General features: G+C 37.1%; 1 protein-coding gene across 1 annotated transcript; it reads right to left on the bottom strand.

Annotated features, from left to right (window-relative positions):
• Positions 1-9,024: 9,024 nt before the first annotated feature.
• LOC140246562 (UDP-glucuronosyltransferase 1A6-like) lies at positions 9,025-11,713 on the bottom strand. The gene is made up of 2 exons (XM_072325904.1): positions 11,706-11,713; positions 9,025-10,657 (listed from the first exon to the last, which is right to left on the bottom strand). The coding sequence occupies exons 1-2, from the start codon at positions 11,711-11,713 to the stop codon at positions 9,025-9,027; spliced, it is 1,641 nt and encodes a 546-aa protein (XP_072182005.1).
• Positions 11,714-15,719: the final 4,006 nt, after the last annotated feature.

Below are 15,719 nucleotides of genomic sequence, written 5' to 3'. Positions count from 1 at the left end.
TATAGGTGTATTTGTTGCATTTGCGAGTTTTGAGACTGCACACACACACACACACACACACACACACATATATATATATATATATATATATATATATATATATATGAAGAGTTTGTTTGCAAAAACCGATAAGTCCATTATTGAAAATTTTGAAGTAAGATCTCTGTCATAAAGTACAAAATAATACCTTTAAAATGATATATTGGTCACTACATATAAAGGAACATTTTTGAAGTTATGATCCGAAGAAGCAAAAAATGTCTTTATTATTCCCTTTATTTTTCTTGACCTTTAATCGCAAATATCTCCATTTGGCAAATATTGACTTATCGGTTTTTGCAAACAAACTCTTCATATATAATATGTATAAATGTATATGTATGTATAATTTTTGAAACTACAAAACAATAATTTAATATTATTGTTGTAATACTTGACAAAGACTTAAAGCTTAAATTACCGGGTACACCAATTTATGTTGTATATTTTCATTTTTGAGTCGTGTAATTCAATTCAAATAACACACACACACACATATATGTATATATATTCATATACCATATATATATATATATAAATACATATACATATGTGTGTGTGTGTGTGTGTGTGTGTGTGTGTGTGTGTGTGTGTGGTATGTGTGGTTGTTGTGTGTGTGTTGTCTCTTTCCAAAAGCCACTCCTCTGAATACATGATGATGCAGCCTCCATTTTTTTTTCTTTTATTTTTAGAGATCTGGTTGTGTGAGGATTCGTGGGTCCACCAGGCTACATTTGAGAACCTGAAATAGCATCAGTCTGTGAATAATGTGCATTCAAGCATACACTCGTCGGTAACGGCCGACTCCAGTCGAGTTTTTTTTTTTTTTTTCAGCTGTTTGTTAGTAATGATGCTGTACACAAAGGCCCGAATTCACGAAGCTGGTACAATGAAACCATGGTTTATACCATGGACAAAATCCATGGAGCGCCAAGTGTCGCACGGAATATTTTCGTTAGCGAAATTGTCATTTCGTTCACGAAATATTCATTTAGTTACAAAATGTTGTCATTTCGTCACAAAATAATCATTTCATCGACGAAATGACTGATTTCGTCACGAAATATTCCATGCGACACTTGGCGCTTCATAGTTTTGGTCCATGGTTTAAACCATGGTTTCATTTGTACCACCTTCGTGAATTCATGCCAATTATGTTACAGGGATTTTTTGATATACAGTGCACACCCGTTATAACGAACATGGTTATAACAAAATTCCGGTTACCGCGAAGTAAAAATTCAGGCTACAACATTTTCTCTTCTATGGTTTTTACTGTTTATTTGTACGGTTACAGTGGACTCTCTTTATAGTGAAGTCCTCCGAACCAGCAGTTTTCTTTTGTTATATCGAAACTTTGTTATAACCGTACAAATAAACAGCTGAATGAATTTAATATCCAAGACAGAGTACGAGTACTGTATCAATTTCGACAATTAAAGTATCCATAGCACATGTCAAATATGAGACTAGACAGTTCAATGTTGCATAGCAAAATTAGTATCACATGAGGTAGGGAATATCAGATACCGAACAGTGATCTTAAATGGCCATAATTAACAACGCTCAAATACATTATCGCATAAATGCATGACCTGACAAATATGTGACCCTGCATCACAAAAATCACCAAAAAGTCGCCGACATCATTTATAGTTAAGAGCAGACTTTAAGCTTTAAAATGATGTAAATGGCCTAACTCTAAACGGATGGACTTTCCTAACCTATTGACATAATGGAAAAAAAAAGTACACACTCTGGATAGAGAAGCTGGTTTCATTATCCCAAACTTCAAAATTATGTAGTAAAGAAAACCTGCTGTTCCAGAAACTCTATAAAAAAGGCTTTTGTTTGGTTTGTGATGCACAATCGCATAATCTCGCATGTATACATCACTCTGCATCACACACCAGACTGCGTTATTAAGAATTATGACTACTAATGAAACGTTTGTGTAAATGCACACTTACAAAGTAATATACAAATGAAACTTTTTGTTTTTAATTTCTATCAATATCTCCATTAAGTGTCCCTGTTGCTTTGAAGACTGACATACGGTACTGCAATATTCTTTTGCCATTTGATTATGCAAGATGGCAGTTAAAGGAGACGTAAAGAGTAAAGCATCGGGTATAAAGCAAATATTGAAGGTTTTCTGTTATACACATTACAACCGCCGCTGACGAGATATTATTATTGTTTTTTTTTATTTACATGTTTGTTTTTTTTTTAATTTAAAGGGACATTCCAGACAATTTTCATAATTTCACATCATGTAGTACATACATCGACAACTCCATTCATTGATTTCTGAAATTTATTGTGGTTCTTGAGCAGAGAAACAATACTTTCAAAAACCTTAAGCAAATTACATTGAACAAAGATGATGACATAGGAGGTTCATATATTTCAGTAATGTAGCAGTGTAAATCCATTACAATACCACTTGCTTAACAATTCCACCTGTGGAGAATGTACGCATGTCACCTTCTTTTGTTCTGCTTCCTTGAGCCCCAACTCCTGCATTCTTATGGTGACTCTGCAATGTCATCATCCTTGTTCATTGCAATTTGTTCTATATTTTGAAAATATTCTTATTTTTCATCCCAATTACCATAATTATATTCCGAAAGTTTGTCGTCAGTATAACTAATTTATAGTTGTTCAAATGTGAAAATCTGAAAATCGTCCGGAGGTCTCCTTTAAGCCACTGGCATACAAACTTGAATCATTTCTAATTTTAGCATGTAAATAACACAAGCAAAAAAAAAAAAAGAATAAAAAAGAAATACATTTTGAGTGAAAGGAAAAAATGACAGGAAAAGAGAATAAAGACAGAAGAATTGAAAATTATGTTTGACCTCAGGACCTCCATCAAGGGGAGAGGGGAAATGATAAACCCGAATATAAGTAGTTCACAGTAACAACAAAAAAGGAGATGGTTCCGATTTGCAAGAGAGAGAGTAAAAGAGGATATTATCATAAGAGCCTTGAGATACTACCCTGTAGTCAGGAAATGTGGAGAGTGGCGATATAAAGCTGCAAGCACGGAAGTAAAGAGACACATTATAGTTTAATTCCTTCTATTCATTTGGATGGAGGTTACCCGGAAATAGAGTAACTCTACACTGTAATCCGCTTTGTAGACCGAAGCTTTCCTTAACACGCCGATCCACGCTTTTACAAAGAAACGACAAATAATTGTCTTTTCCACATAACGAAATGAGAATCGATATGTCCCAGATTTCCGATCTGATTTATTCGTTCTAATTCAGTCGGGTTCTCCCCCACCCCATCCCCCATTATGAATTCTCAAGGCCTTAATAATTGGTGAGAAAACAGAACTTGATGAATATTACGTTCAGGGAAAGTCCCCTAGGACCGTTTACTATTGATTTTATTATTATTATTATCATCATCATTATTATAATTATTTTTATCATTATTATTATTATTATTATTATTATTATTATTATGCTTATTATTATTATTATTATTACAATGCATTATTACCATTGTTATTACTACTACTACTACTATACTATACTACTACGACTACTACGCCTACTATAAGATTAGTAACTGACAGTGCACTCCCATTATAACGAATACGGTTATAACTAAATTCCGGTAGCAACGAAGTAAAAATTCAGGCACCAACATTATCCCCTGTATTTTTTGTTTAAATTGTTACTTGTTCGGTTATAACGAAATCTCAATACAGTGCACTCCCGTTACAACGAATATGGTTATAACTTAATTCCGAGCGCAACGAAGTAAAAATTCAGGCACCGACATTATCTCCTATGTTTATATATATATATATATATATATATATATCTCAATATTATTGTTTATTTGTTCGGTTCTAACGAAATTTCGATTTAGCGAAGGATTTCGTTGTAACGGCAGTGGACTGTATGACAGCTCACTTTGTCTTCCCCCCCCCCCCCCGTCTCCTCACATTATGCCTTGTTCGCCAGATCCGTCGACCTATCTGTACGCCTGGACGACTACAAGCAAGACTAAGTTGATTCCCATTTGTCAAGATTTTTGTACACATGTTTTTCTTAACAGAAAACACACAGGGTTTAGCAGCGACATTGAAAAAAAAAAAAAAACAGGAAAAGAAGCACAAGATCATTGTTCATCAGAGACGTATACCAAAATATGTCTACTTCGTTCCTGATGTATATATACACTTTTTGTACAGCGAACATTGCATTCAAGTCTCTAAGCGCTTTCAAAAATGAGAAAAGACACGCACATATAAAAGAACACGCAAAAAAAAAGAACAATTGAATACCTGAATATAAGAACGACCCAAGTCCATTAGAGAAAATGTGGGTTAAAGGTAATTGAATAAATAACTTCCTACTGCTTTTAGTGTTCTCAGTTATTGCGATGTTATTCATACAAAATTATTTGAATGGAAAACAGTCACTTGAATGATGTAATTTTGTATTTCCATAACTTCGTAAATGGTTTCCAAAGACAATAGCCAAATTTGGACTTAGGTCGTTCTTATAGGTATTTAATTATATATCAAGTGATGTATGATTTCATATATTGATTATTTTCAATTATCAAGATTAAACTTTGTGCGGAATTTATTTAGGCCTATTTATCTATTCATTTACTTTCCGCGTCTTTGTCTCTGTTATTTACCTATCTCCTCTTATTGCCTCTTGCAGGAGACAGCGTTTGGGATTTTGTTTGTGTGTTTTTTTTTTCTCTCTTTAATATAGCAATGTATTTGTGTTTCGCGAAAAGTGATGCATGGTGGAAAGGGGCGTTTGGCGGCTCTGATAAATGACCAGGCAATCGGTCAATCTGGTTCACTGTTTGATTGAAGCCGCTCCAAAGCACACACTCAGACCAGGGACCAGGATGCCACTCGCACTGGTTATACTCACCAGGCTCCTCGCGGCTGCTTCGCTCCGGGTGGATGCGGGCTCGATCTGCCCAGCGTACTGGACAGAATTCAACGGATATTGTTACAGGAAGGGTCCTTCGTCAAGTTAAAAGTGATAGCATCTTTTGCCACATGTTGTTTGGTGTCATTAATTATAACTATACCATGTTTGTTTGTTTGTTTGTTTGTTTGGGTTTTTTTTTTTGGGGGGGGGGGAGGGGGGGTCTTGGGTATTTGGTACTCATGTGCCCCTGATTTGTCAATATTTTATTACTTTCATGAAAACATTCTACTTTTAGTTGGAAACATCATAGTTATTGCACAGTGAGAGCCTTATACTCGTCTAATTCATACATTTTAACTAAATCTAAAAATCACATGAGATAGTATTTATCTTATAGTAATGTTTTTATTGAAAAAAAATCAACAAAACAAAGGACATACTGACATACCAGGTCATGGTCTTATTATTCTGGACACATGTCAGGTAATGACACACTTACACGTGCTAACGGTGAACAAGTTACATTGTAGTTATACACATGCATGTATTTACATCAACGTTTGATGACTGACAACCATCACACAACATCTAGTTAAAGGACAAGTTCACCTTCATTAACATAAGGATTGAGCGAATAAAGCAATATTAGTAGAACATCTCATTGAAAGTTTGAGGAAAATCAGACGATCCGTTCAAAAGTTATGAATTTTTGAAGTTTTTGTGCAGTCACCGCTGGATGAGAAGACTACTACAGTGTATAATGTCACATGCGTACAACAATATAAGGAAAATATAAAGAGAATTTCACAAAATTTCATCTTTTGAAAAAAAGTACACATTCCCTTGACTCGTTACTGACAATATGTTATGGGTAATATTACTATTCCCATTGCCTTTAGAAAGAGGTAAGTCAAGTGCTCTTTTATTATGCGAAAAAAAGTGAAAATATGTTGAATTTTCTTTGCATTTTCTTTATTCTGTTGTACTCATATGACATCACGAGCCTTAGTAGTCTCCTCATCCAGCGGTTCCAACACAAAAATTTTAAAAATTCATAACTTTTGCATCGATTGTCCAATTTTCCTCAAACTTTCACTGATGTTTTCTACTAATATTGCTGCATTCTCTCAATCCTTATGTTTATGAAGGTGAACTTGTCCTTTAACCACCTCACATTTTCCCATGCAGTAGGCATACTGAGCCCAACACTTCTCATTCCTTATAGAGTTTTCGTTTTATAGTCTGAAAGAAGAAATCAAAAGCAAAGATAAATAAACTTCAAGATAAAAAGAAAACATATTGCCTACATGACGCTACAAAAATGACAAAAATTGGATATGAAATAAGGAATATAATATGACATTTTGAAATTACATATTTTTTTTTCAAAAACATTTCTTGACCTGTCTGTCCAGTGATTTCAATATTCATATCAACAAATTGACGACGTCATGCTCTCACAATTTCTTATTCAGTTCATCAGCAGAAATGACCAAATAAAAATTATTTCATATTTCAGCTAAATGAATATAAAACTTTTCTTAAAACCTCCCAAAATAAAAGAACAAAGATTAACTCTGATATATCTTGGTATGGAAATACGTTTTTACTTGTATTAGCTGAAAATACCAATTTTCCGAATTTCATATTTACGAACAAAATTAATTGGCAGGGTATGATATCATCAACTCGCTCATTTGAATATTCATGAGGACTGGTCAACAAATTTTTGACGAAAATAATATGAAATTTCCAAATGTCATATCTATTTTTTTTTTCTCTCTCCCGATTTTACAAGGCGATTTTTACCAAGCCAACAACAACAACAACAAAACATACATACAAACAAACAAAAACAAACAAACAAATCCACAGTTTTGTTTTTCGTGTGTATGTTTGTTTGTGTGTTTGTCTCTGTCATCTGCACATGTGATACGTATCTCTTCAATCAGAGCAAAAAACTAGAACGTAAACAGACGGAATGCTTAGCAAGAGTTCAACATCAGCTTCCCAACCTTGACCTTTGTACTGCATTGATTCTGTTTGCAAGTAGGATTCCTGTATGAGATTCACCATTTTTTCCTGATGTGTGCTATGGCGAATGAAATTCGTAAATCAATGATGGAGACCTGGTGGTTTTACGTTATCAGATATCCCTATTTAATCAGATTAATACTAACCCAAGATACTTTCACAAAGAATATTTCACACAATTCAAGCACTTAAATGCCACGCGTATAGAAAAACTGGCATATATGCTGCATAGATCTTCGAAGGATCATAATGGTTTTCAGGGGCGGATCCAGGAATTCTGTAAAGGGGGGGGGGGGCGCCTTTACAAAAAAGGGGGTGCCCGGTGCCCCCCCCCCCCCCAACCTGGATCCGCCACTGATTTTGAGGAAGCCTGAGTGTGTCATTTGTTTTGAACCACGGGTGCACACATAATAATTGAACATGGGATTATTAAACAAAGCGAATTAGTCCATACAACTGCCATCATTACTTTTCTATGAGTGATGAATTTCTGCCAGTTCATTGGCAGGTACACTTTCTTGTTAATATTATTCAATTCTCAACTCGCAATTTCTCGGAACAATTTTCAGTTCTATACACCAGCGTGAAAGTTAACACATGATTTTTTTATTTCATTTTAAAGAATCACACATTGTATTGCAGAATATTCATTGTTTGTTTGTTTGTTTTTCGTAAATGTTGATGGTACTTTGCTCTTCTTTTTTAATGAGAGTTCAAAACAAAAAGGATATCATACTAAGCAGGAACGAGAATGTAACAGCTATGGTTCAAAACAATTCTATTATAACAGAATTATTATTCAACATATTTCAGAGTAAACACATTTGAGTTGTAAAGGGGGATCATCAACTTGATTGTCACTGTATAGGGTGCCTATACTTGTTACCGGTAAGCTATCCCTTGCTTTAACTTATGCACTTTGTATAGTTGGACCTACTACTCATCGACCGCTGTTTGATTAAATACCTTAAATGTATCTTAGAAAGTGTTCTTCAGTTTCACCTTCATTCCATTTTACTATGGCAGAAAATACCGCAGATTTTTATGACGGGCTCATTGTTGACAAACTCAAGTGATTTTTTTTTCTTTTGACTGTGCTCCGGTGCAAGCTCTCCCATTAATAAGATGTGTGTTCACTCTTGTATGTCTATCAACTAATGGGGGGTTTCTTTAAATTCTTTTTTTTTCCCCTCCGATCGGGATAATCAGGTTATTTACCTGTACCCTCCTCTTGATTTCTCTTGATTTCTTGATTTATGTTTGAATATTCCAGTGTATTGCAACAACTTGTACTTGATACTGTGAAGAAGAAACATCACCTTCTACGCAGATCATGCCGAATTCACGCTTTGAGCCACGCTTTGCGTAGCAACAGCACATCAGCGCAGGGCTGATTCGTTCCTTGCGTGACGTCATAATTTCGGTCCCTAAAATTTCGCCGTCAGATCGGGTTCTGGCGGTCAGAAAGGGGTCTCGAAACACCATCTCCATCGTTCTAGAGACGTTTTTCACGTTCTGAAACTTAACCATTCATATTCCCAGAGACTTAAGCTTTCCAGAAATTTATAATGAACTTTATTTATGAATATTAATTAAGCTATTTTTCGCGTGACGACTACTTTAAGTCCGCCGCACACAGTACTATATACTCACGACTATACGACCTTAAGACCATGAGACAAGGACCAGGTCGTACGATCTGGCAAATCGCACTATGCGATCAGACTACACTAGATTTACGACCACTCTGGAAAGGACATTTTTACCAGTAAAGAATAGTTCTGAGCGCACGCAGCGCGCATTGAATGCGCTTCGATCTATGCTCTTTGCATATGCGTTGTCTTTTCTTTGGTTGAAAGCTCACGACCGGTCGAGTTTATTCAAATTGTCAAATCTCTACGACTGGCACTAAGACCCAGTCGTACGACTGGAAACTGGCAAGACTGGTGACGTAACACTCCCGGGTCTTAAGGTCATACGACCGGTCTAATCGTAGAGTGTGCCTTGGTCTCTACTCCTGATGAAACAGAGATTAGTCAGCTTTGACCTTGACAACTTGACGACAACATAACATGCGACATCCCATGGTAACACATTTTACGATACCATACATTGTAGCTCCTGCAACAAGCAACACAAATGCAATCACATCCAGTAGGTAGTATTGGACGACGTTCAGGTTTTCGAGAGGACCCAGGTGATCGCTACCGTACTTGATGACGTGGTCGATCCAGAATGCGGCCCTCTGGGCCGGCCTCATCGGGCGATCACGGAAGATACCCGAAAGACGGCTGGCTGTCTCCGTGTAACTCACATTAGTAGTAATCGTGCGCAAGGCGTTGTACAATTCGTATTCAGTAAAGTCCTTGCTAATAGTTACTCCGATTCCGAGATGTACACTCCTCATGGCATTGTCCTTCTGGTCTCCGTACACAGGTTTAACGATTGTAGGGACCCCGTTATATATGGCCTCGTAGTAGGTGTTATGACCACCATGATAGAAGAGAGCTTTAGTTTTGGGATGGCCCAGTAAGTCGTTCATCGGAAGCCAAGGGAGGATTTTCACATTCGGTGGGAGAGGAAAAGATAATTTGCCCGCCACCTGCCAAACTACCCTTTGAGGCAATCGTCCGAAAACTCTAGAGAACCTCTGGAAAGCACTTATGTGATCATCAGTCATATTAAGAAAACTTCCAAACGAACATACAATAATGCCATGAATGCCGGATCCTTGAACAAAATCTTCCAAATCTGGAGGGAGTGGGCCAGGATCCCTTGTAGTGAGTCCTCCAACAGATATGACGTTTGGAGAAAGAGCACACGGATACTCCCCAGCAAAATCGCTGTTTACTAACCACAATTTAGACTGTCCAAATATTTCGGAAGGGGACTTTCCATATCTATCTGTAATATTACTGTATATGTCTAAAAAGTTCACTCTACCAGCGATGGATATTAGGACGTACATAATAGTGTTGATCAGTCGTTGATAGAAAGTCATTTTGTTTGAAAACGGTGCTGCAAATACAGGGAGGAACGATGGATTAAACACTGAACCTGCCGATTTGGTAACCATGCATGGATTCGGGAACGGACACACTGCAAAAAGCGGTATACCAAGCTCTTCAGCTATAATGGCACCACAGAGCCATGTCATGTCATAGAGAACGGCGGAGAAGTTTGAGGAACGCAGTCGAGACATCAGCTTTTCATCATTTAGCAATGCGTCACAATCGTTTTTCCGTGCCTCTAGGAGCTTCCCCGTAATTCTAAACTCCTTCATTGGATCGGGCGGGGAAAACGCCAGTCGAGTCAAGTTGTCGAACATCTCATGGACCTCCTTGACAGGAATGGGATGTGTAAAAACTTCAAGATGAAACATGTGACCGTACTGTCCATCTCTGATCTTATCTTCGAAAGCGTTGCTGACCAGATAGGTGACGTTATATCCTCTCTTTACGAGTTGCTCGCTAATGGAAGCTGATAAATGGAAATGGCTTCCCTTGCCGAGTATGGCGTTCACCAGGATGTTAAGCCCTGAGCTCTGAGCGATCAGTAGAAAGAGTAAGTATGCAAAGATGCCCCGTGCTTGGCATGAGAAAACTAGAGTGGCCATATCGGTATCATACAAGTGGAAGTAGCCAGTGTCTGTTATCTTCAGCAGCCTGTGAGGGAAAAACAAAAATCAGAGAACCACAAATGAAGATTTGTTTTGCACACACACAAGGTGATAAAATGTACATCATGAAGACAGATTTATATCCTGAACGGCTTTGAGAATTAATTCAACGAACGAAATTTGGATTGCAATATTGTAATCTTATGTTATAGTTATGTCCGATCATTTTTGGTGATCCCTCTCGGAAAAACCCATAATATATGTACTATAATCACAAAAGCTAGGGATTGTATCGTGGCGAGTATACAATCATTGTATTTGTCATGTGAAGTGTATTACACGCAGAAATTAAATAAACTATTAAGACAACTTTCCAATTGACAAAATATACCAGTTGGACAAATTGTGGCCAGTCGGCATAATAAGATTATATCCTGCATTCCCATATGAACGCCATCAAATGGACACCACAATGACTGTGGATTTTGCTTGTCAGGTCTGATCGGTCTTTACAAATGGGAAAGCAAAAATATATGACCATCATTCCAATTGAACCGGCTCATCTTACATCTTAGTCGGTCTATACGTCACAACAATTAGCGAGTTAGTGACAAGCGATAAGCCATGTTAGACTCCAATATATATATATATATATATATATATATATATATATATATTATCTATTTTTTTTTTTGTTGATAAAATGGGCTTTAGCATCTCTGCCATCTGAATGGTCAATTTTCATGCATTGAATTTTACGGATCCACTGTGAGCCATGCGTCCGGTAAAATCTGAACGCATGGCTTAAGCCTTGTGTATAAGTGACACGTGTAGCACATGTATAGTGTTGTATACGTGCTGTACTGGATGCAAAATGGGGACAAATTTGATTTTCATGAATCTACAGGCCCTTTTTTAAATGAACAATACATAGGTTTATTTCGTGCATGGATCAGTGGGGATTGGATGCTCTTGTTTAACTTCGGAAACACTCTACAACCCACTTGCTGCTCTCGTCGGTTTAAGCAGTTCCAAAACTTGCGCATCCAATTATCACTGATCCACTCCGTCCTGTGCATCATGTATAAAGTCACGTGACCATGCTGACTCATAATATTATAGTCGTGTTTTTTAACCAAGGATATTGAAAGAAATAACTTGTTTCTGGTTCACCTGTTAGCGGTTTAAAAGAAAACTATGATCTCTCCCCCATTCTAATAAATACCTTTAGGCTATTTCAGTTCTCATATTTTAGTTCTCATTTTTTTTTTTATTGTCCGTTTGCACGATTTTCTTGTGTCATCTCTGGCAGTGGTATTTCAGAAAACGATAAACACTGATAAAGAATATTCAGACACTGTGAAGAGGGATAGAGCCTAACTTTATTGTCCATTACGTTTCTGTTTAAAGGGTATAATTTTGGTTGTGGTCTTCATGAAAGGTGGGTGCTCTCCCCCCCCCCTTTTTTTTAGTACCACTTGGTTTTGGATATCTCGGCGTTTTCAAAACCAATTATCATCAAATAATTGTTGGATTTCTATTTAATTGCATTCGCTCTTCCATAGCGTATAAATAATTTGCTTGTTTCATATTTCATAAGTAATTTCTAATTGACTCTCTCTCTCTCTCTCTCTCTCTCTGTCACACACACACACACACACACACACACATAAATGAAGCCCAATTTCAACCAAATCTAAATTATCCCTTTAACGGGATAATATTTTAGTAGAACTTCATCCCAGTAGAGGTCTATAGTGAAAATGGAATTCAAATGAGCGGATGAGTGTAGGCCCTAATACTCCCCATATCATTTCTTTCCACGTCTCCCCTCCCCCTCTTTGTCTTCATACGCCATTCATGTTCCTTGTTGTTGTTTTTAATCCCTATACAGGAACCTGCACGACAAGAGATTTCACATCACTTTAAGACTAGAAAGGATATTATTTTCCCGAAATGGAAGCCATGCTGCTAATAATCTCGGGAATGTCAAAGCTTGACTCCATTGTGGGGCATGCGTTGTCGATACTTCATAGGGTTTTGCTGTCTACCTATAGATAGTAAAATACCAAAGTGACATGATCTTATCATAGTCGCCGCCCATATCTTGTCCAATTACGAAGTGAAAATGAGGAAGGAAAAAAAAAGCCCAAGGTGAGATAATAGAAACGAATACGGGTTTGACGTAATGACTTACATTGAATTCAATTGGGTTGAATCTGTTTCTCAAAAATATTACTCACGACAACAACAAAATACGATGCATGATCACTGGACAATCCAATATCATAATCAAAATTACAATATGAATCAGTGAAACTTATAACAAATGTAAATACAGTGATATGATTTTGAAAATAATGATGACACAAGGCTATTCTTCACTACATGACGGAACCACGGTATAGGTCCATAACGAATGAGAGTGTGAAATATCCCAGGATACTCCCAGTTGTTTTAATCGTTTTTATGGTTTTGCAATTTGCATTGCTCGGCATAGAATCAGGTTAAGATTCACGCATTTCCATTGGTATTCAGTATTTTTATGACATGTACAAATTTGTTTTACCCTTAAGCAGATTTCAACAGAACATTGTATGCATTTTTTTTTTTTGTATTACAATTAATTATGCTTATGCCCATTTGTCCCATTTCCCTATAGTTGTTTTGGTATGCCTAGGTCCCTTTCTTTTGGATGTTATTTCCCTTGTCCTCATTCATTGCGAATCTTTCTTTTTAATGTGATTCGCGATGACGTATAATTTCAACATTGTAAAACTTGTTGTAATGGGATCAGCCTCCAAAGGCCAATGGCCTACTACTGATTTCCACTTCCATTGCTCAAATTGTTATGTCAATCTCCGTCTCACACTTTTTAATTATGACTATGTATACTTCTGGAATAATTTTGGTTTGTATATGTATATTTTCACCGATTTTCTCTCTGTATACTGTATTTTTAACTAAATTTGTGGAAATAACGTTGAATTGAATTGTACTGAATTAGATATGACGGAACCAGCTAGAAGCAATGCGAGTAAGTATTATAGTCTGTTTTTGCGGTTGAATGCGTATACTATGTTGAATACGTATGTTGAACGAGATGCCCGCGAGCGCTCATGTATTGTACATCTGTTTATTGAAATGTAATTACATTCCTATTTCAAAGGAAGTCCAAAATACTACATCCGGGGTTTCGATTTTCACACGGCAAAGTGATCTGGATAATCAGAAGGAACATACAGACATTGCTGTTCGGGTTGTGTGTTTGACTTGCTGTTTGCCTGTATTCGCCATTCCCCTCTACATTATAAGCTGCTTTTTGCTCAAAACACGATAGGTTAAATGGGAAATCTTTATGGGATTTCAGTGAGAAGCTCTCAGTGATTTAAGAGATAAAACCACGAGACTAATAATTATGACGAGGTCTCTGTTTGAGCCACTCAGCTGCGGTGGTTGTGCCTTTAGGTAAGGCACTTATCCTGGTTTATTACCACTTGGTCTACTATCAGATGGTCTACTTCCCAGTTCGTCACCATATTAAGGCTTAACTCACTCGGTCTACTTTCAATTTCATGTAATGCCAGTTTTGTCTACTTTTCACTTGGTCTAATGCTCAGTTTGGCTACTTATTATTTAGTCTAATGACCAGATAGTCTTATTGCCGTTTTGTCTCCTTGGACTTTCTCCCCTTTTGTCTAATAAACTGTTGGGATTAGACGAAGTAGGCATAGACCAACTGGAAGTAGACACACTGGTAATGAGGCTAAGTGGCAATTGGACTAAATGGTCATTAGACGAACTGGTTGTAGACGAAACAGGATTATACCATGTGGTTTGAGACTATATTATGGCTGTTAGCCGAAGTGGGAGTAGACCAAGTGATAGATCACCCTTATCCTCACAGCCTTAGATATATAGTCAGTCCATCCAATGTGACGTGACTAGAAGCCCAACTTTCAGGCAGCCACTTCACCGGTCACGTAAAAATACTATTAAATCATACAGCATCACAACGCAGTAGGAGCCGATACTCTGGGCTTCATGCCATTGCCCGCCAAATAAATGTAGACCGAATAGAGAAATGCGTCTTCCCTAAGGCCCCTTTTACACTTTCACGGTGCCCCATTGCGTGTTCACAGTGTGGTCACGTAGTCGACTATGTGAAAACACTCGAATTGAACAGTGTGGAGAAGATTTCACACTGTGGTTTGGTTTTCACAGAGTGTTCACATGGTAATGTTCAATAATATGTCACACTGTGAATTGATAATTCGCAGTGTGTTCACACTGTGGCAACGCTCGAATTTAACAGTGTGAAAAGATTTCACACTGTGTTCACACTGTGGCAACGCTCGAATTAACAGTGTGAAGAGATTTCACAGTGTGTTCACATTGTGTTCACACTGTGTTTCTCACACTGTGTGACACTTTGGTCTTATCAGAAGAGTTGTGTGCTCTAACTCATAAAGGTATATACTTCTCACCTTCATAAATGACACTTTGTGTTCATCGATGGATGTCACACGCGTCATAGTCTAGAACACGCTGCAGAAATTAAAGAAGGGAAATAAGAAGTCAGTTTAACATTTCACCTCTACAGTATGTTGTACTATTGTGAATTTAAAGGACAAGTCTACCTTTATATAGATGTGGATTGGGTGAATGCAGCAATATTAGTAGAACACATCAGTGAAAGTTTGGGAAAAATGGAACCCTCCGTTCAAAAGTTATGAATTTTAAAGTATCCGCTCAGTCACTGTTTGATGGGAAGACTACTATCAGTGTATGATGTCACAATGCGTAAAACGATATAAGGAGAATTATATATAAAGAGAATTTCACAAAATTAGATATTTTCGAAAAAAAAAGTGCACATTTCCTCGACTTGTCACAGACGTAGGCCTATGGTAAAGATAATATTATTCCTCCTGTCTTCTGAAAGAGGGAAGTCAAGCATTCTTTTTAATGCGAGAAAAGTGAAAATACATGTATGTTGAATTTTCTTTATATTTTCCTTATATCGTTCTACACATGTGACATCACAAGCTGTGGTAGTCTTCTCATCCAGCTGCAGTGACTGAGCAGAAACTTCAAGATGTTATTCA

Source organism: Diadema setosum, chromosome 3, assembly GCF_964275005.1.
Source record: "Diadema setosum chromosome 3, eeDiaSeto1, whole genome shotgun sequence".
Taxonomy (NCBI): Eukaryota; Metazoa; Echinodermata; class Echinoidea; order Diadematoida; family Diadematidae; genus Diadema; species Diadema setosum.
The sequence above is the reverse complement of the archived record's forward strand: the minus strand, read 5'-3'. Positions and strand labels throughout refer to the sequence as shown.